Source organism: Gymnogyps californianus, chromosome 2 (genome assembly GCF_018139145.2).
Source record: "Gymnogyps californianus isolate 813 chromosome 2, ASM1813914v2, whole genome shotgun sequence".
Classification (NCBI taxonomy): Eukaryota; Metazoa; Chordata; class Aves; order Accipitriformes; family Cathartidae; genus Gymnogyps; species Gymnogyps californianus.
Window position 1 is genome coordinate 27361224 of NC_059472.1, and position 25500 is coordinate 27386723.

A 25500-nucleotide genomic window follows, 5' to 3' on the forward strand; every position below is an offset into this window, starting at 1 on the left:
AGGTCAATGGTAAAAAAGAAATGACCCTCCATCACCCACTAACCATGGTTCTGTAAAGCAGTTCTGGTCTGACAGAGCTTAAACTTAGTACAGGTGTTTTAGAAGCAATTGGAAGGGCAGCTATCTTCATGGGTTCCTTGAACGCTCTGTTCTGCTCAGAAACAACTATCCTAAGTGGTGCTGCTTGACAGAAAGGGAATCTAAATAACAATGTATATTCTTAGAAACAGAAAGAAATTTAAGCTAATTATATAAGGTAAAATACATTACAGGAATATTACAAGTATCCCAAAGCCCAGTGTTGGAAGATTAGGAAATTCAGAGTTATGATTAAATGTTTTAAGGGAAGAAATGTATTTCATCCTTGATTCTGCCCTGAGAGACAATCAAGCAGTAATCACAGCATTAAGACAGTCTGAATTTGAAGTCTTACACTAATGAAACACTTTTAAAAATGACACTGTGTCACAGGAAGGTCTTTGAGCTAATGGGAGGTAAATGTCCGTCCCAAAAGAGCAGTTTAGCTGTGGAAAAGTTATTCCTGTTGAAAGCAGTGGAAATTGGAAGCCGTTTTGATTAGCACTACAAAATTGTTACTTTAATGCAGAGATGGAGAGGGTTTCATCAAGGACTAACACTACAAAGAATTTTAAAAGTATCTGTGTTGTTCCATTTACAAGATCATTCAGAACAAAACCGAAAGTCTCCTGGTTGATGCTATCTTTGCTAAAGACCCTATTTTTAACATTTTATTAATCTACTTATCTGTAAATTTTCAGAAAAAACATTTAGCCATCAAAGAATAAATACTGAACTTAGTAGAAAAGATACCTTTTATTCATTTATTCAGTTTGCAGTTAAGTAGAGATCTCCGTTCAACTGTGACATAAAATTGAAGCTTCTACAATTAAAGTACATTGTAAATAGTTTCTAAAGTGTTAATAAATTACTAAAACTGTTTGAGGAAATTATTAACCAAATGTTATAATTTGTTACTGAGTCCGAGGATGTAATGAGTGATTTGCAATCAACTACAGCATCTGAAATGAATGTGCTTGGGACAATGTACAGAACTTATTTCTCCTCTGTATAACAAGCTTCTCACAGTTACTAATCAACCCTTTGCATAGTAATTATGAAAGTAGTCTCAGAAGAACATGTACAGAACAATTCTGGTCATCTGTGGGACAAAGTGGGGAATAACTCCAAGAGTCACCTGGAACTGAAAGGGTAAAAAACCCCATGGCTCTCTTCCATTGTCCTCGAGTAGTATAGAATCACCAAGACCAGAAGAAAAGCCTGTCGAAACCTTAACACAACTATGCAGAGATGTGAAAATCACCCCATGAGCCACCTCATCTACTGCAGGCAGCTGCTTTGGGCAGACAGAGCAAGGAGAGTCCAGACAAGCATACATATGTAACTGCTGCTGAAAACAGGATCCTTAGCTTTAGATTTTGCCTATACACTCCAGCTGCACAAAGCACCCTTGTACTTCTCTCCTCTCTGTAGTACTAAGATGACCATTACAGCTGTGCAATATTCGTTTACCTTTTAGCTTCCATAGTTTAAATTGGTGAGGAAAAATCCTGCTTCCTCATCTTTTCTCATATTTTGATTCTTTTTTGCTCAACTCACATTTTACTGCTAGTGTTCATGCATGGCAACAAAGACAAGAGGAAAAAAGTCATACATGGTGCCACATAACATGATACTGATATGATAGCATAATCTAATATGATTGCTGGCAATCCATAATTACAAGCCAAATACTCAACCCGTGAATTCCTCCACCCCATTTGTGTGCTCACACACAGTATTGCATATCAGGATTGGGGATGAAATGTGGCACACACGTTATGTGTCTCTACTGTCATTTCTCAGCTGCCACAGCTGAAGATTTCAACATCAAACAAATCACAGCTCAAACTGGAAATGCAGGCTACTGTACGCTGGAAACAAGAACAAGTTTCGGAAAAATATTACCAGTTTTTCCTCTTTGATCTGAGCTAAAGAATACCTGTGGCTTTGAAAATGTAGCAAACCATAACAATAACTCATGACAACTACTAGAGGGGGAGACAATCCAGTGCACTTAGCCAACATACATCTGCCTTCTCTGAATATACAGTGCTCCCACTGACCTTGGCAGACATTAAAAAGCATACAAAACCAAGTATGAAAAATGGAAGCATATGTTAGCTGTGATATGATGCTGTTATTGCAAATGGCTGTCTTGAACAGAAGAAAGGGTAAAAGTAAAGCCATTAGAAACAGTATGCACTGGTATATGGCTTCCTGCATATACTGTATCAATTATAACACACTGTTTTTAAGAATTCATAATGTCTCATCATTCCATACACAAAACTACAGATGCATATTACAACTAATGTTACAATAGAAGATATCTAAAGGAATATACCTCACTGGTAAACACAGTCAGTACCTCATGTCTGCTTTCTAATAATTTGTATCTAAATGTATATAAAAATATTATATAAAACCAGTATAGAACAATTGCATGAACATTCTCTGAGTGATGGCAGCTGAAAGATTTTTTTTCTGAATGGCAGATCTGTCATTACTGAATGTAGCAAATATATATGGCATACAAAAGATCGTCTATGAGATTCCCTGGAGAAAAAAGCTAAGGAGAAACCGTGGTGTAGTTCATTCTGAATATAAGCAGATGAAACTAGTCATATTCAATGGGTTGACATCACACTTCACTCTGTTCACTGAACTTGCTGTAATTCTAAATTGAGAGAAACAGAAAAAAAATATATTATAATGTTTTCTTAGAATATAATATAAAATTAACAGATGAAGCAGTGCTAGCCTGAAAATGCCACCATTATAAAGACTAATAAATCAAAAAGTTATTTATGATGAGGATGAACTGCCTAAAGCAACAGATGAATTTCTTATCAACTTTATTCAACATAAAAATGAGAATTACACTACATTATCCTTGGAGGACGTAGATAAGAGCATCTTTGCACGTTTGAACAGCAGCAGAGATGAAAAGGAACCATGAAGCCCTCTTGCCTCTACCTTTCTGCCAGTGAAAGACTATTTCCTGCTGTGCGGGGAAGCTGAAATGTAAGCTGGAACGAATCACTTTCCGTAAATCTCCAGCTTATTCCTCCTATTCTTTTCTATCCTGTCCTGTCCTGTCCTGTCCTGTCCTATCCTATCGCATCCCATCCCGTCCCATCCTGCCATTTTTCCTAACACTCAAAATTCCTACTGACCTCAGCATCTTAAAAAGGCACAGGAAGAATACATAGACAGACTGTGTTAGTTACAGTGTGGTGCTGCTGTTGCGGTCACCCTGCCTTTTTACTCCTGATCATCTGATCTTCAGGGGTTAAACCCAAGGAACACATAAAAAAACCCAAAGCACATACTTTGAATACTCTGAAGAAGCATCAGCAGCATATATACACTGTTTATAATTACATTTAAAATTTGAGGTTGCATGCAAACCTTTCGGACTAATCCGCTAAGACACTATTGAGAGTTTTGATTTGCCTAGCAGCTCTGGTAGAAACATGGGATCACTTCTTAGAAAAGTGGGCTTCTGAGCTCTAACTCCCCCTTTTCACTTTGAACATCTGTCATGGTCTGTCCATGTCCCATTCCCATAAAATGGGAATGCTAGTACCTAACTATCTTCCAAGAATGTTAGGAAGGTTAATTAATGTCTATAAAGAATGCAGACAGTTTATAACACAACAATCATCCTAATTCATCTAATCAGACCCAGACAAAATATACAATAGTCATCCCCATTATTTTTGCCCTGCAGTTACCATTTCAGTAAATGATTTTTTGCAGGGCAACAAAATGAAAAATGTTGAAAAGCTCTGGAGAGAACATGTTTTTCTGGTCAATCCACTAGACCAACTGTGCCAACTCACCTTATCTGGATAAATCAATGGAAAGTGATTTTGTCCATAGGCAACTCTAATTTAATTAGTAAAATATAAAGTGAAAAAAAAACCTCAAAACCACAGACCATGATGAGTTTAATGTCTCTTGGAGAAGGCTCTGAGCCAAGCTCTAGCCATGTTTGGAATCATAAATAATACCACGGGAAAGCACACTACTTGTAATGCATGCTCAGTTACGCTGGGATTACAATGGAAAAGGCTCACATGGTTTATGAGGAAAGCCCAGGTTTACAGCCTTTTAACAAGGAATGCAGGAATTATTGAGCGAGTAAATACATGTTCAAGCAAATGCATGTTCAAGCCTCAAGCCTCAATTTCTGAGCCAAGCCTTCCTTCTCCCTCTAGCTCTCTCTTCCACCTCGTGTAATTCCTCTCCCCTCTTTCCACCAGTGAGCCAACACAGCACACTATGGTGCAGGGTAGAGACAAGCTTATTAGCTCAGAACAAACTTGCTAAGGATCCAGAAGTGTTTCGGTCAGAACAGTGCGGTTCTGTGTGAAGTAGCTTTAAGCAACCCAGGCTGAGGAATGGAGGAGCGTAGTTTCAGTAATGCAGAACTGGGTGTGAGCTAACTTGCCTCACTGAGAGGCTATGTTAGGTGTTTCTAGATGACATTACACTTTCCAGTGGAGAATGCACCCAGATTAATGCACCACAACACAGCGCCTCTGGATCTAGCATAGAAGACCGAGAAGTTGTTGCTAAAGGAGAGATGGTGACGGGAAGAGAACGCTAGCAGGAAAAACTTGATAACTGCAGTCCAGAGGCTGAAGACCAGTTGTAGACAATAGACAGATAAAGGATTTCTACGCAAAAGGTTCACTGGGTAAATAAGATTTCCCCAGACTTTAACAAATTGCTGTGAGCATCCAAGAAGCCCTCCAGACTTCACATACTCGTGCTGTAAGTCTCACCCTGTGAATGTGAATGGCATCGATTGCTGAAGAAATAGAGTCAAAGAAGACAGGATTTTCAGATTCAAGATTTCCACCGTACTGCATTGCTTTTATCAAGGAAGCTGCAATAAAACAAACATATGAGCACTGATAAGGTAGTGAGGATATATAAACTGTCATCTTAAAAATTTTGCTGTAAGCTGATACTTGCCTTTGCAGTGTGCTAGCAACAAATCGATGTGTCTGTTTTTACAGTCCATGTAAATCTATATGTGTGAAAACATGAAATTCAAAAAAACTGTTTAAAATACCGACAGAGAATAAAATACCCCAAAAGCCGTATTCAAAGCAGGCAGAGAGCATGGAGTGCTGCTGTTGAAGCTATACTGCCAGCAGCCGCCAGAGTGAGCCCTTCTATAATGCAAACACCACAAAACCGCACTAATTTCCTCCCCCCTCCTCAAAGTACTCTACAGCTCTGCTGAGAATTAAAGCTGAATTTGATTAACAATTCCGCATTTTTTTACTGTATTTTTAGGTTTTTTTTTCCAGTTCTCCTTTTTCAGCAAGTTTTCCCATCTCCTCTCCATATGCTTACCTACCAGTCCACAAAGACAGGAATCGGACCTAGGAAACTTTAAGACTTCCAGCAGTCTATCAGAAAAGCACCATAACCATCATGCTACATTCTGCATTAAGTTGTTCTTTATTCTTTCTTTGAAAATGCTTAACTTCACAGAGACTAAATATCCAATAAGCTAGAAAGTAAAAAAAAGTTAAAATAACCTAGAACCAGAGCAGGGCCTTTTTCTGGCAGATGAGGAACATCCACAGCAATCCCTGCTTCAAAATATGTTTAAATAATCCATGTAAAGTGGAACAATTCTGAGAGAAGAGATTCAATAAGAACCACATCAGAACACCTTATTTTTAAAAATAAACCAAAAACCTGACTCAGTCTAAAAATCCCTCCAACTCTAGCGGCAGTGATGATATTTCAGGAAGGAGTGTAACAACGAGGACACGTTGAGTATGTTCCTCCTCTGAGTAACTCAGTTTTGGACCAGTCATTCACTCAGAGGCTGCACTCCCAACCTGTGCACTTCACAGCCCATGACGGACTTACCTCTCACAAATTTGTCAAACACTTCTTTGACATAATTTGTAGTTCTGAGGTCTCTAAGATCTTTTGGAAATCAGTTTCATAATTTTTTTTTTAATTAATGCTTTATTGAATGCCCTATATTTTGAGGGGGGATGTAATAAAGAGTAACTCCCACTAACCTTATTTCTCCAGTTTTCCTTTTGACTATATCCCCACCTGTATATGTAGTTTTGATTTAACATTTTTAAGGCAGCACTTACTTCACTGCTTAATCACTTGTCCTGGTTTCAGAATGTAAATGTAAGTAACAGCTTTTGAACATAATTTTTCATCCACTATATGGAACTGTTCATCACGTGGAATCATAGAATCATAGAATCATTTAGGTTGGAAAAGACCTTTAAGATCATCGAGTCCAACCATTAACTTAGCACTGCTAAGTCTACCACTAAACCATGTCCCTGCGCACCACATCTACACATCTTTTAAATATCTTCAGGGATGGTGATTTAACCACTTCCCTGGGCAGCCTGTTACAATGCTTGATAACCCTTTTGGTGAAGAAATTTTTCCTAATATCCAATCTAAACCTCCCCTGGTGCAACTTGAGGTCATTTCCTCTTGTCCTATCACTTGTTACTTGGGAGGGGAGACCAACACCCACCTCACTACAACCTCCTTTCAGGTAGTTGTAGAGAGCAATAAGGTCTCCCCTCAGCCTCCTTTTAGCCAGGTTAAACAACCCCAGTTCCCTCAGCCAGTCCTCCTAAAACTTGTGCTCTAGACCCTTCACCAGCTTCATTGCCCTTCTTTGGACATGTTGCAGCACCTCAATGTCTTTCTTGTAGTGAGGGGCCCAAAACTGAACACAGTATTCGAGGTGTGGCCTCACCAGTGCCGAGTACAGGGGGACAATCGCTTCCCTAGTCCTGCTGGCCACACTATTTCTGATACAAGCCAGGATGCTCTTGGCCGCCTTGGCCACCTGGGCACATTGCTGGCCCATCTTCAGCTGGCTGTTGACCAATACCCCCAGGTCTTTTTCCGCCAGGCAGCTTTCCAGCCACTCTTCCCCAAGCCTCTAACGTTGCATGGGGTTGTTGTGACCCAAGTGCGGGACCCGGCACTTAGCCTTGTTGAACCTCATACGACTGGCCTTGGCCCATCAATCCAGCCTGTCCAGATCCCTCTGTAGAGCCTTCCTACCCTCAAGCAGATCAACACTCCCGCCCAACTTGGTATTGTCTGCAAACTTGCTGAGGGTGCACTTGATCCCCTTGTCCAGATCATTGATGAAGATATTAAACACAACTGGCCCCAATACTGAGCCCTGGGGAACACCACTTGTGACTGGCCACCAACTGGATTTAACTCCTTTCACCACAGTAACCAATGGTTACTGGTTTTAGTCTTCTGGGAGCTTCTTGGAGCTCCTGCAATGCCTGAGGAACCTAGCCTGCTAGGTATGTAATCCACAGGAGAAAACACGGAGATCATTAAGACCTCTGGCTTAGCAGAAAGCAGGACATACAGATAAAATCACAGAATTAAAAGCTGAAACTTTAAAGGGGTAAATCTGCACATGGCTCCACTGCAACTGACGCGACAGGGTCAAATGTGACCTAAAACAGTTTTAAAATAAAAAAAAAAAGTTCAGAAACTCATCTCCATTACATACAGATACTTACGTTTGCACTGAATGTGACCCAAAATCTTTAGAATTATTTTTTATATACTTTTTATATATAAACACAGTATAGTTTAATACCAAATCTGTGTTCATCTTTTCCACAAGTGACATGTTTATCCATTGATATAGGTGAGGTGACCAGTAGCTGGCCCCAATAAGTCATATGTGTAATTATATTTCTATGTACAGAATTTGTCTGATGTCATGAATACCTGAAGTAGCACTGAGACTCCAGTGTAGTCAAAGAAATTCAGTCCACTGCAGTCTAATATCAAAACACGTCGCTCACTGTGACATGAGTGCAATGACTCACCTACACATTTGATAAATGAAAAACTTTAATTAAAAGGGAGAATAGTCAAGAAATGCGTATAAGAATAATAGTAGTTCAACAAAATAAGTCCAAACTATCACAATAAACATTTTACTATTATGTACTGGGATATCAGTCAAGCAAATGGCACATTTTAGATGCACAAATGAAGGACCTTCAGAGCAATGGGATGAAGTGATGACGGGCAGAACATATTATTAGTAAGATGTTTTAGACAGGAATAGTCTCTCAAGAATTAAAGAATTGCTTCTTCAGATTTGAATTTCTAAATGAGTCAGGATAATGTCTTGGCTTGTTTGGAAGAGTTTACATGGGATACACAGAGAATATAGCTCTCTCAGGTTCTGATATGACGTTCATTTCTGTAGTACCTAAATGCCTGCCTATGGCTTAACTAATATCTGCCCATAAGGAAGAAAAATATGTAAAAAGTGGAGTGTTTCATCTTCCTAAAGTTTTACTGTGCTGGTTTTTGTTTGGTTAATTTTTTATATACTATCACATATTGATGCTGGAGAAAAAAAGATGTTCGTAAGACTTGCAAAGGTCTTATATGCATTCTTCAACCTCAGGCCATCTTGTGCTGTAAATGCATCCTGAACTAGCACACAGATAAATGATTCCTGGCTTTCATAAAGGGAAAACTAGAAAATAATGCACCTCTTATTTACATTGCTCTGTGAACAAATATTAGTTATAATGCACAAAACTCAAAAAAAGATGAAGGAAAGGAATTCTGAATGTAAAGATGGGTTAAGCTAAATGGTTTTGACAGAGCAGAGGTAAAGATTTTAAACTCTTGAGAGGACTTAGAATTTCCCCATGGTGTAGATTTATAATGGTGCTAATTCCTTTCTGATAACAGTCTGAGAGCCAGAGCCTTTTGGACTTGCATCTCCAGAGATTTACTGTCTTTGTACTGTCCAAGGTATGTTAATAGATACATACCAAACAAAAATACGGAATTTTAAAGGAAACCTCCTGCCTGACATTACTGTGATGGAAACGCAGAAAAGATATATGTGATCTGCTAGGCTGCTCACTGTAATAATTTCTACGCACCTCCTCTGCCTCCAAAACAAAAGAACTTAAGTCTTTCTCCCTGTTACTTACTCCTGCTACCTTCCCACCCAGCTGGCATCCTGCATTGCAGTAGAGGCTGCCTGGCTTCTAAATGGGGGGGTAGGTACAGACCTGCTCCCTCTCTGAACCAGTGGCAAGGGCAACAGCAGCTGTTTAATTTGGTGCTGATACAGACCAATGGCAAACGGGTATTGTCCAGAGCGAGAAAGGAAAGATTTTGACAAAAATGTAAGTTGCCGTGCTTTCCAGGACAACTACTGTAAGGATTACGGACTATGTCCTCCTGCTCCCCTCCTTCCTGAAAATTTAAGCCCCACATTTCGTTTTTCATTTTATAGGGGTTTTTCTTTTTTCTCTCTGGTTTTTATTTTAAAGTCCCCATGAAGAGTCACAATAGACTGGTTGGTACAAGGAACAACAGAGCATTTAAGTCCTCAAGGCAGGACTTAAGCAATCAGAAAAGAGGTCTTGTGCTGTCTGTCACTTCTGTAACATGAGAAACCAGTTCATCTAAAAGAAGACTGAAATATGTACTGGCAAGAGCTTCTCACACATAGGATGCTGTGCACTCTTTTAGTATTTTACAGTATAGCACTGAATAGTCTTCGGTAGCCATTACCATTATGTCACTATGTGTTACAGCAAAGCACTCTGTCACCCCCCGGTAAACTAAACACTGTAGTATCATAAAAATGTCATGAGTCTAGTTAATAAATGTAAACATTCAGACAACAGCCTCCAAATCAGATTTTCTACTGTGGTCTTAATGCTTATAAGTGTTTTAAATAAAAACAGTGTTTTAATTCCATCCACAATGAAGTCATCTGTATAAAGTATCTTCTGCAAAAGGTTGCTGCAACTCTCCTATGGGAATGTATGTGCTATGGTTTGATGTAAGTGTTATAAAATGTGGAAAGGGTGGAATTATCCAGCTTAATCCTTAATTGAAAGCAAACCTTTAGGGTTTTCTCTGTATTCTATACTGTATTGATATACTTTACAATATTGGTGACCATCGTGTTACTGATAATTCAGTTGACATTTTCTGAGATTTTCTCCTAAAAGTGGCTTTAAAGATCACAAAGATTTAACATGGCTCTGATCTTATCTTTTTTTTACTTTTGCATGCTAATATTCAAGTCCCACTGTGAATGCAAAAAAACAAGACCAGAGCTTAGCAAAACAGCCTCTTAGGCCTTTGTCTGAAGACCAATCCGAGCAGTAACGCGGGAAGTGGTTCCCCCCACTGCGTACCTGTCTCAGTATGCACACAGTGCTTCCTGCGAAATAAGCAGGGACTCCTGCAGAAAAGGTATTTTCATAGGTTCCCCGCTTTTGAAATCTTAAAAAGTCAGTCAAGAACAGAATAAAAATAGGATCTGTTAGGCCAAGGTTACCAGAGTTTAACACTGTTTAGCACTCATGCTTCATTGAATGTTTGGTCTAACTGAAAATATTAGTTTCCAGACAACCTAGAAATAAACAGAAAAGCATGGAGCCATTTTGCACACTTACATCCATCTTGGTTTTAATATCATTTATAGATAATAAACTCACCATGACAACTTCCATTGGAAAATGAACAGAGCAATGTGTTCTGCTCACACTGAAATAAAAGCAACAAACTATTAACATACCAAGGAAAACTAGTCCAATGCATAGTAACCAGAGAAAATCAATGCAATACATAAGAATTCTGTTTCTCAATATCAAAGTTAACTCCTTCTCTCCAAAATTGTGTTCTATGCAACAGCCTATTGCATATATAATATTTGCTGAGTATGTCTCTCAGTATTCTTCTAAAGTGATACCAAACTGATATTTCACTTTTCTTTTTAGATGACTCAACCTCTGTCATGTTTGGATCCACTCGAAAGCATATTATGAACACAGTGCTTTTGGGGAAGCAGGGATTGGTTAAGAAGTGGTCAAAAGATGGGAAAGATGTTCTTGAAAAGATAAATTCTAGCCAGTGATTTTATAAAATTAACTTTTGATTCATTTTCTACTTGCTGCAATCTAAATGCTACACTAGTATTTTGGTGAGAACATTTTTGATGTGTAAATTTATTAAAGAATTACTTTTATCTGGAGAAATTTTTTTGTAATGATTTCAATATGAATGTTAGTTCTCAGTAGAAATATGAGTTAAAACCAGAAATACAGCACAGAAACATAACCCAAACTGCAATTTTTTTCACTCCCATTATGTGCTACAGAAAGACCTTTATTCCACAACAAAAAAATTTATGCACAGTATTTCAGGCAGCTGTACTGCCAAGTACCTTACAGAAGAGAAAGGATAAAATCTCCCTCTTAAGTAACTTATAAATTAACTTATTAAATTAACTTATGAACTTATTATACTTATTAAATTAATTCATAAATTAATTCCATGCAAATCCTAAGTAATTTCTCTCTGTTTGGGGGTTTGTTATCATACTAATCCAAATCAGGTAGCCTAGCAGAACCAAGGAAAAAAAAGCAGCACAATTTCTGAGCTGAATTTCTGAACAACAACGAGAAGCCACCCATTAAAGCAGGTATGGGTAGCACAGCTCTTTGGCAAGAGACAGAAGAGGTGGTAGACACACATTGCTGAACACTGTCTTAACAACCCAGCTAAGAAATGGCTGTGATTTTCTCAGCCCAATTTGCCAAACGGGACGAAATTGCCTACAGTAAGCATTGTATGGTATTGGAATGTCTTCATTGTAATGACAGAAAAATAATAAGATTTTTTTTTTCCCTTTTAGGGAGTGTTGTAGGCAGTAGTTACGAGTAGATAAACTCGAAAAATACTATACTTATGGAGATTTTCTCCAAAACCAAGTTATACATAATTTGCATACTGTTTATTTTTCCAACACAATCAGTGCAGAAAAAGAAAAAGAAACACTACCTTTGAGAAAAACTTTAGCCAGTTTGTACCTTCTTCCTAATTCTCCTGGAATTATTTATAGTTAGAAAAAGAAATGAAGTGTCTATCTCTCATGGACTCATCTCCAGCAAAAAATATCACATTTTATTCAATCAGATTTGTAGCTACTCATTGTCTTTTTAAAATCACAGCCTTATATTAGCGGAGGTTATGTAAGTTCTGCCAGAAATTTTGAAGAGTTTTGGATCAGTACTTTAATGTCTCTTACAGGATCATATACAGAAATAGTAGAGATATTCTTTTCAAGTAATAATAAAAAAATAAGCCATATTGAATGTGATTAAGATAAGGATTAACCTTATTCTATACTAAATTAATCATTTGCAATATTACCTTTTTATATCTGTTTCAGTACCTGATTGCATTCTCTAAGAAATGTAAGGAAAGCAAACACGATCTTCAACACTGTCACCATGATTACTAAAGCATATAGAACATCCTACCTTGTTTACATCTTCACATGCCTGGCTGCTTGTGCTATCCTTTTGGATCGTCTTTATCAGGTCAACATGAAATTTCCTGGCATTCAGAAAGACTAAAGGGTTGTTGACTGAAACTATCTTTACCTGTTTTAATGATTCCTGTGGAATGAAATAAACATAATGCTGAAAAGATTATCTTGGGTTTAGAGACTAAAAACCAAACTAATTTCTTTAAAAATCCTGAAAATTCCTGTAAATCAACCTAGAAGGAGCTTTGGATTTTGAGAATGATTTAACAGATAGCTGTCTTGATCAGTCTTCACACACAACTGAAGTAAAAAAGGAAATGTAAGTAACTTAAAAGGAAAATTATCCTTAATTCAAGTTAGCATGAAAGAAAAATCATATTCATTACGATGTATAATACTATTGTCTGGCAAATAATAGTAGCACTATTTCAGTTGGTATGATCCCTAGACGTAGGCAAGACAAGGTTTGCAGGCAGGGAATATCTTTTATTAGACAAATACATGTATTGGAAAAAGTACACAAGGTTTTGGGGCAAACACTACACGTCATTCAGGGAATGCTGAAAATGTTCATCTCAGTCACCTGAAGGTGACTTTAGTACACTTTACAACACTACAAAATAGATATTTCTCCATGGAAATACTTAGTGGATCCAGACCAAGCTTGAGTGACACTTCTAAAACTTTGCTTAAAACCTTTGCTTAAAACCTTAAAACTTAAAAAAATAGACATTACACAGCAGAACAATTTCTAAAGGACATCAGATAAAGGTCAGAAATCCCCAGGTACCAGTGGGGAACGTTCCCCCCCAAACAAGCACTATTTCTTTCATTCTCAAGGTGGACTTATAAAACACTTTCAAAAGCCAGTAAGAAAATTAATATTTATGCATAAATATATTGGATATCAGCAATCACAAGCTCAGTTGAAATACTGGTTTTGTAGGTAGGTAGAATTAAGCTAATTTTACTGAGCTTTCCATTTTCCACAGGTTGTGAACCATGTCTCTCTTTTCCTTAGGAAAATTAGGTCTGACAAAGACAAAATTCAATGATGTGGAGCACAGTTTCTTTGATTTCTGCTGCTTCTATTTCAGACTTGAGGAAAAGTCTGTCAGTCGTTAGGGTCTTCTACTTTTTCCAGTTGCGCTATTTGATCTAGTAAAAGATATTACATCTACTTGTAAAGTTCTTTATGTATGTTCCAATAAATAACTGTATTAAGCTTTTACACATCTAGTGCTGTAAACAGGAATAAGCAGGATCATGTGTGGCCTGTAAAAGTTACCAATATTTTCAGTAGCATTTTCTACTTTTTCTACCTGACAAGCATGCATGCATGCAACTAGACAATCTTAAATAGCCACAATAACACTGCTTATAAGCACCAGTTGCCAAAAAAGTAATAGGATTAATTTGCCTTTCAGGCATGTCTTTTATGGAAGCTGTCAATCTCTAGGTTACATGTGGAAGTTCAGAGCGTTCTCCTTCCAGGTGAGAGGAAAAGAGGATCCTTGAATGCACCACCTGAACATTGCACAGCAATGATGCCCACTAGGTATTTTCACAGGCAAAACATGGTATCGCCGAGTGTCATCTTCAACAGTCTCATAAAAAACTTTGCCCACTTTGAAAGAACGAAAACAGGATGAGAGACACCGTTCTGCTGATTTTAATGGGCAAACACGGCAGCTGACACCACCTCAGTAGCTCAGCAGCAGACCGTGAGGGCAGATCAACAGATCTGATTCTGAGAAGTTCTCCAAAAGGATTTCAGTTCACGAAAGTGCTATATGCAATAAAGTAACCTATCACTAAGTGCAAAAAGAGGTCTGGATACAGAAAATATCCATTTACTACTGAAATAAAATATCTGATTTATGTGAGTATCAGCTGTCAAAAATGAACTACTTGTGACAATGGGTAACAGGAAGTAAAAACCAAGAATTTGCAAGAGAATATAGGTTCAAAAAGCCTCTCTTCTTCCTAACAAAAGTCAAAGACATGTAACAAGGTCACACTCAAACACAAGTAAGTGGAGATGACACAGACCATTTTTTAAGTAGTTCAAAAAAGCGTGGGATTGCATTGAAGATACGCAGTTTTCCCAACAGACCTTCAAGCAAAACAGGAATGGAAATCATCACCACAAACCACACAAACTACCTCCTTTATTGTAGACTGCTATTCAGACTTCTGGGAACCAGACGATCTCTCGGACATCACCGCAGCAACCATCATACAGACTAAGCAAACATTTCAAACATCCGAAACTGAGGCAATGAACCCCAGACTACGTATAGGGACTTTGCGCAATTTACCTATGAATGTGACAGTGGTAAATATCACATCACCAACATACCTCGGTCAGTCAAGTGGCAAAGCCTAACTGGCAATTAAAATGGCTAAGATTATATGAAAGAAAGCTCTAAAATAAGAGCAAAACAGAGGGCAATATATGCTTGAATGGAGAAATACTCCGACATCCCACAGATTCCCATAAAAACAATGCTATACACAGCTTGGTGTGGAGATAAGTGGGCACTTTGGTGCCATACCAGAACCGGCAAAGTGGAAGATGAAAACTAAGAAAAAAGAAGACTGATGTACAAAGATCAAAGCCTGTGATGATCAAGAAGCTAATAAGCTTCCAAAAATACAAGGTGGAAAACTTGAAAGGCTCAAATCATAAGGCCAAATCAAGCAGCTGGTAGACTTAGGTATAATCTTTTGTCCAGGATGGGAAAGGACAGCTGTGCCAAATTCGGCTCAGCTATTCCTGGCTCTGGTTTGGTTCTAGCTCCTTTCTTAATAAGAACTGTTCTGAGAAAAATGGACTTCCTTTTTGTCGTATCCTTGCTAAGAAAGAAAGAAAATGATCTCAGGTGGCCTATGCCCGCTGTCACTTAGAAGGATACTGGCAATTGCCCCGTGCACTCTGCATAGCACTGTGTATGCTTGAGTAAGAGTTCAGTTCAGTGAATGCCTGTGATGCAATGTGTTTCATATAAGCTTCTAAATACCCTCTTGATTTTTTCCACATTAAAGTGTCTTTTCTTCTATTGATGAAATAACCCCTATAAATCCACAGACCTTAATGGCAGGGTAGATCATTAAGCTTGCATATTTTCATGTTTAAAAGTCCTGTTGTTTATGTCTAAGCTGTTATTTACCAGGGGAACTTGGATCAGTCTAACATTCATACATTAGAAATTACCCTAAATGCCTGCTACAACCCAGTGACTCTAAATTCAATTACAGGCATTTTTCTAAATCTTAAAAATATTTTCCTTCTTTGTTTTGTGTAATAAGCTCTTGAGCAATTTGCTTTCTTAACAAAATGTTATTTTCCCCACTGTCTGCAGACACTAGTTTGTTATTACTTGGTTACTGGCATTAATCTTAATGATTAAGGGAAAAAAGCAGGGGAGCAGTTAGCTTAAAAAAAAGACCCATAGAGATTTGTACAAAATATTTTATGAACTGATATGAAAAGAAGCAGGCAAATCAGATTTTGGTTACCCATCTCTGACAAAGTTACTCCATCATTTTTCTTAAGAATGAAAAGTGATATAATAATTGACAGCTGGGCAAGCCTCAACAACAGTGTTTTTAATTCACATTTCAGAGTCCTCCCCATTCTCATGTACCTTGCACGCCCCTGAGCCAAGTCCAGATTTTGAGCCCAAGATAGCTTTGATGGAAAACATCAGCCAGAAAAAATAAATTCTTCAGAGGAGAGCTTCTTAATGGTGAGGTAATAACTGCTGAGCATGTTACTTACTGATACATAAGACCCTTCATAAGCATCAGGAAAGGAAAGAGGACATAGTAGAAACTGCCACGGTGGAGAAGGCAGGATGGCCTAGTGATGGGACTCTGTGCTGAAAGGACACATGGTTCTACTTCTCTCTTGGCTGCTGACCTACCATTTCATCTTGGAGGAGGGAATTCATCTCTCTGGGTCATTACACTTATCTTCTTACCATAGGCCTGACCACAAGTAACTTTGATGATAACTGCAATGAAAATAACTGAAAGAATATAAAATCTCTGACTGGTACGTTTAAGTTTGTAAGAAGCCAAATTTTAAAAGCACGGTCTTTGGGAGAGATTCTTCCATCCGTTTTTCACATGAGGGTACCCTTGTTTGAGTACAGGGTGGTGAGATGTGTGAAGTAGTCTGTGATAACTTCATGCTGCTGTCCCTCCTTCCCCAGCCACACACGGTGTCCTCTGGGACAGTCCGATCACAAGGGGCTGGTGGCAGAAAAGGGGTCAGAAAAGAGATTCTAGATGATGAGAATATCAAAGGACTTTCAGAAAATGAGGAAATCTGATAAGAATATAGAGGCAGCTCTTGCCTGTTCAGATGTCCCTTGCTGCCAAGAGATTTCCTTATACTTAGGAATTAGAAAACTTTTACAAAGAGCAATTCCTAACGTAAAAGTAACAAATACTCTAAGATAGACAGATCTAAGAGGACTTGCCTAACTTCACTTTGCAGACCAGCAGCAGAACCAGGAAAATACTCCAATTTCTGATGCCCAGACTAGCTTTGTATTTACTATGTCATACTGGCTTTAGATTTCAAGTGGTCATATCATAAAAATGTTCCCTTGACTCACTGATTACAATCTGGTAGCCAACTAGAGAAAACAAACAAATCTGAAATAGTGGGCTGCAAAAAAAAAAAAAAAAAAAAAAAAAAAAGATAATTTAACTTACACAATTATCTTCTGTTTTGTATTTATATTCCACTTCTTTCACATTTTTCAAATTCAGTGTCTTTGCTCTGTAATCAATACACAGAGAAAATCTGTAAGGCAAATCATTAGTAGTCTTGAACAGAAACAGGAAGAGACACACCCCAAAACTACAGCAGAGAAGTTTAAAGTTGCGACGATGCAATCCATACGTGTTTTTGTGCATATAGAGCTTATTTTTTGTGATAATGATCCAGTTAAAGAGTAAAAAGCACATTTTAAAATTATAATATCTCACTTTGAAAATATGAATAATGGAAATTTCTGGTAAATAAAATCTTAATTTTAAGTTTCATTACTGTTTTGTAGCTGGCCAGAGAGCTACTCTCAAGTCAAGGTAGCTAATATATAATCTACAGCTTCAAAAGTACAGAGGTTTAATTAATACTTTTTACCTGTAAGAAAATATTGTAAGGAAAGGAAAAAAAAAAGATATCAAATAGCTATGGGTCATGAAAACTAAGGATGTTTTATTTGTCATTAAAATTGACTCATCTTTGTATGATGAAGCAGAACATTGCACTCTAGCAATGAAAGTGGAGGACTTAACTGGAAAAGCCAGTATCCCTCTGCTCTCTACACAGTCAGTGAAAAGAGAAAGTTGCCTTGAAAAGGCAGCTAAGTGTAGGACCTTCTGCTTCAATACATCATTTGCAGGAACACATTTAACTGCAGAACAAGACAACTATGAAACTAGCTATCGACTGAGCTCTGTGCCTAAAGCTAGGCAATGGAAATAATCCCAGAATACAAACATTTAATAGATGCATCAATGTGCAAGGAGTATTTGCAGGTACTGGGGTTGGCTAAATGAGGCTTGCAAAAGTCAGCTGCTCTCTCCTGTTTGTATAAATCGAGCTGTAGCTGCTGCTGGTTTTAATACATTCTGATACATGTACCATGTCCAATACTTTGGCATCTGAACAGAAACTTCACTATAAATCATCTATGGTATTTTTCTTGCTTCACTTCTGCCGACACTTTTGCCCACGACTGGATGGCCTACTACACATTCTCTTGCTAACCGTATCTGCACAGTACAGATTTTAAGTCTGTTAGCTTGTTCAGTGCCTTTAGATTGCATGGACAATCATGTGCAACCTGACTGAAGATCACAGAAATCACTGGGAAGAGTCTTATTTACTTTAATTAGTGCAGGTTCAGACTGAGGTCTCTGTTAGATCAGACAACAGAAGATCATGCTTTTTTGTGTCAGCTATTCCTCCCTTTCTGCTGTTGGAGAACCTCAGACATCCAGGCACAGGGTGTAAACAACATGAAAACTTGCCTTTTCCTTTACTAACAGAATTTACCAAAATTTTAGTTCGCTGAGTAGCGGAAGGTTACCAAAAAGGTAGTGAGTGATTCAAGCAGAAACCATCTTCCATAATTTGTAATTGCCTTGCAATTTTGAGCTATTTTCACACTAGTTCTGCAACTTATTCTATGAGAACAGAGCTATGCACAAATGGTTAACACCATTAACTTTAACAAGCATTAAATCGAGCTGTCTATATTGTGCTTAATTTCAGTGGGATTCAATGTTCATGCAAACAACTGCCTGCAAGCAGCAAGTAATTTCCAGGACTGGTGAGCTATGGATTAATTTTGTAGCACAAAATGATCATGAACCTCAGCTGATTTTCCTTTACTCATGATCCAAATTAGCAACTGTAATATATGCAAAAGAATATGAATTTGTGTTAGCTCTAGTTTCTTTGTCCTGGCTTTTCTAATTATTTCATACATAGAATTTATACTTTACATTAGACATTAGAATAGTTGTGCAGTTATGTTTCATTAATACATATTAGCAGTGCAAACGTCAACTATCAACTCCTGTGCAACAAAGTATCTAGTAAAGGTGCTTAGTTACTAAGGCTTGCCAGACATACTTTCTCCTTAAGGAGCAAAAAAATATCTAATGGGAAAAAAATTCTATTATTGATCTTTCTGTTGATCTTATGCTACCTTCACCTAATGAATCATACAGATTTGTAATACTAAGAGAAATCACAAAATGATGCCATAGTATGAAATTTTTCAGAGATCCTTAGCCTACAGTAAATGCACAGGTTTGACTTCTCCTTCTGAATTGTCTTGTAATTTTCTGCAACTAAAAACCTGAAGTTTCATTGTTAAATTTAGTATACCGTATGTCTATCCTGACTGTGGAGCAACATGCCAGAAAGAAGACATAATGATGTGCTACTAGAACATTTCAATAAATTGTTTCTCACCTGGGAAAGCGGAAAATCACAATTACTATAGTGCAGACAACGCCATACAACAGTCCCACATTAGCAGCAAAGCATATTGTAAACACGTAGGTACTAACCCATATGCTCTTTAAGGAGGGAAACAGAAAGAGGTGATTAGTTTTAATTTTTGTAACAATGTGCATTTTATGAATTAGAAATAAAGATTTTCAAAATGAAGGTAGTTTCTCAGAGGTGAACATTTGGATGTTTGAACTGGCAAATATTGAAGACTGAATTAGCGATTAAAATAATGTCTCCCCATGGGAGAACACATTTGACATGGCACTACTCATCCCAATGCTCACAGAGGTTCCTTTCAGAGTTACTTAAAATAGCATACGTAGTTGCACTAACAGCATAATTCAGACTGAACTCAGTTGTTTTGTAAAACAGCTGTATTTTATTTTTCACATTGCAAGTTTTTGTCACTTTCTTCACTGCACACATTTAAAACCCTCCTTTCCTTTTCACAATGAGGTACTTTAAAGGTCACATACAGAGAGCTCTTCTCCCACTAATTGCGTAAGTGGGAATTATAATTTGCAAGGAGATTAATTAAAAGCGGCAATTATCAGAGTACAGCTGACTAAACCAACTCCATAACAAATAAAAATTATTGGGGAATGAATTTCTTCACATGGAAATGGTGAGATTTCAGATTGCTTCCCCATCTTTGAATATTTGATCAACAAAACTTTGGATTCATTTTAAATACAATTTTAAAAAAATACAAAGAAGCATATCTGAAACAAAAGTCACTTTGAAAAGGAATTTAAAATATTAAAAAAACAAAAGATTTTGACATTTCAAATTTTTTTATTAATTATTTTCTAAACAGTAGCAATCACTTATATTTCCATACTACAATAATGTGTATGGCTGAGATATCCAGATTTTACAATTAAAAGGAGAAAAGTACAAATTACGTGATTTCTTATACCAACATAATGTCAGCACATTTTTCTTTCCTTGAGGGAGCCTTAAGCAAAGACTGCCACCTAATCTTTATATAAAAAGTGTTAAAGAAGAATGGAAAGTATTTTCACTCCTCTGGATATACTGATCTCCACAGGTGCCTGTTTCAACAATTACAGTGCTTCTTGTTAATGTTTGCAGAGGAACAGATCACATTACAATGGCACAATCAGTGTTAAAATTATCCTTTCTGATGCTTTCACTTAGCTCAGGAAAGCCAGAGACAATAGCATACTTTCAGCCTAACCACAGGAATTTTGCTTGAGTAGATTTCAGAACTGTTATTCTATGAATTATAAAATGTAAGTCATACCGTACTAATTTGTGCTTCACAGAGGATGGAGTGTTACATGACTGTACCAAGAAACCTTTTCCTCTCTCGTCTTCAAAATTCTAAACTCCTACAAAAGGTTTTGCAGTCTCTTTAACATCACGGCTGCTAGATAAATAGGTAGTTCATTCTTTGAAATGGTGCTCAATCTCCAGTTATATTTTAAAATGACATCTTATACAAATTGTTGTGTATATATTTGCAAAGAATACCTTTATGAGCAACAAACATTGAGTTCTGATTAATCAGTGCGAAAGTAATTCTAAGATTTACAAATCTGATATGTATTTATAAAGAGGCTCACTGGACATGAAAGGGCTAACAGAAGTACTACAAACCTGAAATTCAGGTGGGATCAAGAATTAGCCCATCCTGATAAGGCTGAACCCTTGACAACACCTGAGATCAAGCAATCCACTTCAGCTGCAGACCTGAGCCTCATCACATCTAACTAAATCACTGCTGCAAAACCTGCAAAATTCTTCTTTCTCAGAAGAAAACAGAAAGCATGAGAACCCAATACAAAGTCTACATAGGAAGAATCAAAGCCAAAAATGTTTAAGTACTGCTGAGTACTGAGAAAGCTAGTTGAGTGCCTCTTTAGCAGCCTAGTATCTTACATCTTAACTGTAACCAGAGACAGCCATTGTTTTAGAGGATGAGCCAAAACAATCATATACTCATTTGTCAATCACCCTTTCAGTGCTTTGTATTGGCCTGGAGTCAGTACTTTTTTAGGTAGAGTAGCATCAAACTTGTAGAAAGAAGTTATGCTGATCTGATAGACATTTTTTTAATTCATGGGTTGTCGCAAGGTTCAACAAAGAAGTCATAAAAATATCAGTTTTCTTTGGCAACTTACTTCAAGATGGCTATTGTATACTCCATGACAGATAGAATCTAATCATTCTTCAAATCTTAGCAATAATGTGTTATAGGCACATGTTATTCTCAAAAGTCAAAACAAAATCCACCTTCAAAGTATGCTTGTACTGTATTAATTTAAAAAAAAAATCTAAAGAGGGAGAAAAGAAACAATCAGAAGATATGGATTTATGTTGAATCCTGCATATATCAGAAAGTATCGGAAGCATTGAGAGGTACAGTGACTGTACAAGCAGCTGCCTCCAAAACTCTGTGGACAGTATGTTTCCATCTAGACCTTTTCACTTCATGGGGTCTATGCATCCACCATTGAGGGAAGTCTGAAACAAGAACTTAGTAGGAAAAAAGCGTATAAGTAAGAGAAGTGGGAGAATACTCTCTGAGGCAATGGCTAAACAATGCAATACTATGGTACTGTGATACTAAATGTTTCTGCACCACTTTGAAACCAGATTATAAACTTTCCTTTTTGTTACAAACTGAGGAGATGATCAGCTGTTGCCTGAATGAGTAGGGTTCATTCCACTCGGCATTAACTATCTACAACACAGATGTCTGCAGCTGGGCAAGCTATCTGGATACCCACCATAATCAATGAAGATTTGGTTATCAGAGTGAGGGGAATTTAGGATTCAGTTCACCTAACTCCTACCTGATTACGCTGGTGTCTACTTGAGGAAGAGATGAATCATACCCTAATATGACTTGACTGACCAGCTCTGTACTGTCTATAATGCGAGGCTGTGATGACTTGCTCAAATAGAGGCCCATGCTGCAGTCACCAGCATGTAGCCAAAAGAATCCTGTTAAAGTCCTGTTCATTCAGGGAGTGCCTTAGCAGGGAAGATGCTGGAGTCCTGGACGAGGCTCTGGCTCCAAGGAGGCTGAGCGGCATGCCCATGCTCCCACGTCCTTCTGCAGACAAATGACTGATGCGTGCATGCATCTTCAGGGCACCCTTCATCAAAACTTACGATTCAAGTGCTGAAGTGAAGACCACCACAGCCATAGAGCAGGAACTGCTTAACAGCAAATTGGTATGGTAGTTCTTTAACATAATTTTTCACAAGCATTCCATACACAATGGTTGAGAGGGTATTTGTTTGCAAACTGCCCTAGAGACAGAAGGACTGATATAAATATTGTTCTTTAAAAAGAATTTATATAGCAATCAATGGATTAAGCATTTGTAAATTCCTTCCCATCCCACTAAGACTAACTACAGTAAAAGTAATATAACTCAGGGTAGCATATTCACTACTGCAAGAAAGATAGAAAATCTCCCTAGGATGTCATAAGCTAGAAGTATTCATGTGAATTTATTATCATAGAAGAGACGGCTCCCTACTCTGTGGAAAATTGTTTATATAGCAAGGCCCTCAGAAATCTTAGAGCCCTCTCATGAATCAGGGTCCCTACGTGATGAATACCTGAACAAATCTAAAAGTCCATCTCCCTCCTGAGGATAATATGTTAAAGAGTTCTAAAAACACGTGAAATTGCACCAGTGAGCTTCAAAATTCCGTGGAAGACCCTCCCTGGGCCCCCTCCTCCAAACTATTTTGACAAAATAGATTGACAGGGTGGTGGATCCATGTCTCAGAAACTCACACTGGCAAGATCTTGGAGGATACTTGTCGAAAATGAGACCCTTCCTGTTGGATCTACTTTAATTGCGGAATTAGTATCATTCTTTACATCCTTACATATTAATATATGTGCATACACTTACAATTCATACATCCATAACTGCCTTTTACATCACGACACCATGCAGGGAACGTGTCATTTTTACCACAAATTGTTGCCATTCTTTCTGCTTTACAAGTCAGGCATACAACTTAGCTTTGTCTCAGCTGCGGTCATTTCCTGGCCAAGTAGTTTGCACAATTTTTTAACATTTTTTTCTCTTTAAATGCCACAGTACTTCTCTGTTGAATACTCAAAATCCCTGTTATATAATTAACTCACGAAAATAATCCTTATTCTATTGTCATTTTTCACTTAGAATGTCACCTTCTGAAATACTTTTTCCCCATCTTTTGTCACTTTCAAGTCCAACTGTTAACAGTAAAAAGAACATTTTTCTTCAGCAGTCCATTACTAGGCAGTAGTCTTTGCCTAGTTTAAATGGCTGCAGCGCATCTGGGATGCTCAGCCTTAAAAACAAGAGTTAACAGGAACTTCACTGGCCTTCTTATTGATACTAGGAAAGTGCACTGTCAAGCTGGAGAATAAAAATAGGGAAGTTAGTCAAGAAGCAGGCCTGCCGAAGAAATTAGGCTTGCTGGAAGGATATGGAAATCAACTTTTGATCTGAGGACCTGAAAAGTGAGATACACTTACAGACAAATTCCAGATCAACTTCCTGGTAGTTCCCAAAAAAGAGGCAAAAATTCAAGACAAATCGTTCTCAGGTTAATGTACAAAACACGGATAACACAGAAATCCACCTTGGAAACAGCCAAAAGATGAAGTAAGTAGAGTGAGGACAAATACTGTTCTGCGTACAGTTATGCATATAGTGGAATAGAGCAATTATTGATCTGAAATTGTTGAAGTCATCCAAGAAGGTGTAGGGACTGACAGAAGACCTTAACTGAAGCAAGAGACCTTTGAAGTCCATATGAATGCTGTGAATGGGAGGAAAGGGCTCTTAGGAGTAAGGGCAGTGGGGTTCTACCTGGAGACAAATTGAATGTGATTTGAGAGGTGGGATGTAAAAACAGGACATTCCCGAGGGTTGATAAAAAACAAGTTGAAAGAAAACCGAAACAAATATATGCAATACTATTCAGCTGATAATATTTAGTATTAGCTACTTAGGTCTCTCAGCCTAGCTGCTTCTTTGAACTCAGCTGCTCCTAAACATTAAATCTGTAAGAAAAAGCAATCCATGGCTGAAAGGAGAGATTTCATAGAATCACAGAATGTCCTGAGATGGAAGGGACCCATGAGGATCATCGAGTCCAATTCCTGAGCTGTACCTTTCAAGCTGTACCTTTTACATTTAAAAGGATTATGTTTTATAAAGAACTAATCAACAAATAAATATTACTCATCCTGTTTGTGTTCAATGAGAAGCTTAAAGAAGCGTGAAGGAGCAAGGTAACATAATATTCCGTTTCCATGCACTATCTTTTGCCAGACCTATAAGCATAACAAACCCAACTTCTATGCTACATGACACACACCCTTTAAAGAATCACTTCCAGAAAGGACAGCTGCTAATTATTTCCAAATGTTTTGTTAGAGTTTCTGTCTTCAAAACACTTTGGATAACCTGGGTAATGGAGCCGATTCATTTCCAGTGTGCTGTCAATTGCTGGGGTGAATTTTTTCAGGCCAAAATCAACACCAGTGTAGTTACTTAAATCACTGGGCTTGGTGGGGCTCCTCAGACCAAGCAGCAATGTAAGATCAATGTGTATTGCCTTACTTTAGATTATGCTATTTAAAGCAAGATGATTTACCCTGTCAGGCTAAGGACTGATGGTACAACTACCTGAAGATAAATCATTGTTCAAGTATGTTCAGTCAAAAAGATAAACCCAGCAAACTACCCCTTTCTATAACCTCTCTTAGAAATAATGACAGATGTCAGAGATGTAATAACTAACGACTCACCCATCCTTTTCTGCCAAAACCACAAAAGCAAAAATCAATCAGGCCAGTCTATCTGTGAAGATGCATCAAGTCTAGTGAGATTCCAGAATATCCTGCTGGAAAACTTAACTACTTATTATCTCAATGCACTGATAGAGAAGCTATATCTCCCTCCCATAACTACCAATTTTCTTAAGTCCACTGTCCCCGAAATAA

The 25500-nt window shown here is 37.7% G+C and overlaps 1 protein-coding gene across 1 annotated transcript in view; it reads right to left on the reverse strand.

Annotated features, from left to right (window-relative positions):
* Window positions 1–2722: 2722 nt before the first annotated feature.
* SLC26A7 (solute carrier family 26 member 7) overlaps window positions 2723–25500 on the reverse strand; it is a 70034-nt gene continuing 47256 nt past the window's right edge. Inside the window, exons 11-18 of the mRNA XM_050892306.1 lie at window positions 19467–19573; window positions 17189–17255; window positions 12474–12590; window positions 10626–10674; window positions 7864–7964; window positions 5068–5122; window positions 4875–4978; window positions 2723–2758 (exon numbers count right to left, since the gene is read on the reverse strand). Of these exons, the coding sequence (XP_050748263.1) occupies window positions 2723–2758; window positions 4875–4978; window positions 5068–5122; window positions 7864–7964; window positions 10626–10674; window positions 12474–12590; window positions 17189–17255; window positions 19467–19573 (636 nt within the window). The remainder of the gene's footprint in view (window positions 2759–4874; window positions 4979–5067; window positions 5123–7863; window positions 7965–10625; window positions 10675–12473; window positions 12591–17188; window positions 17256–19466; window positions 19574–25500) is intronic.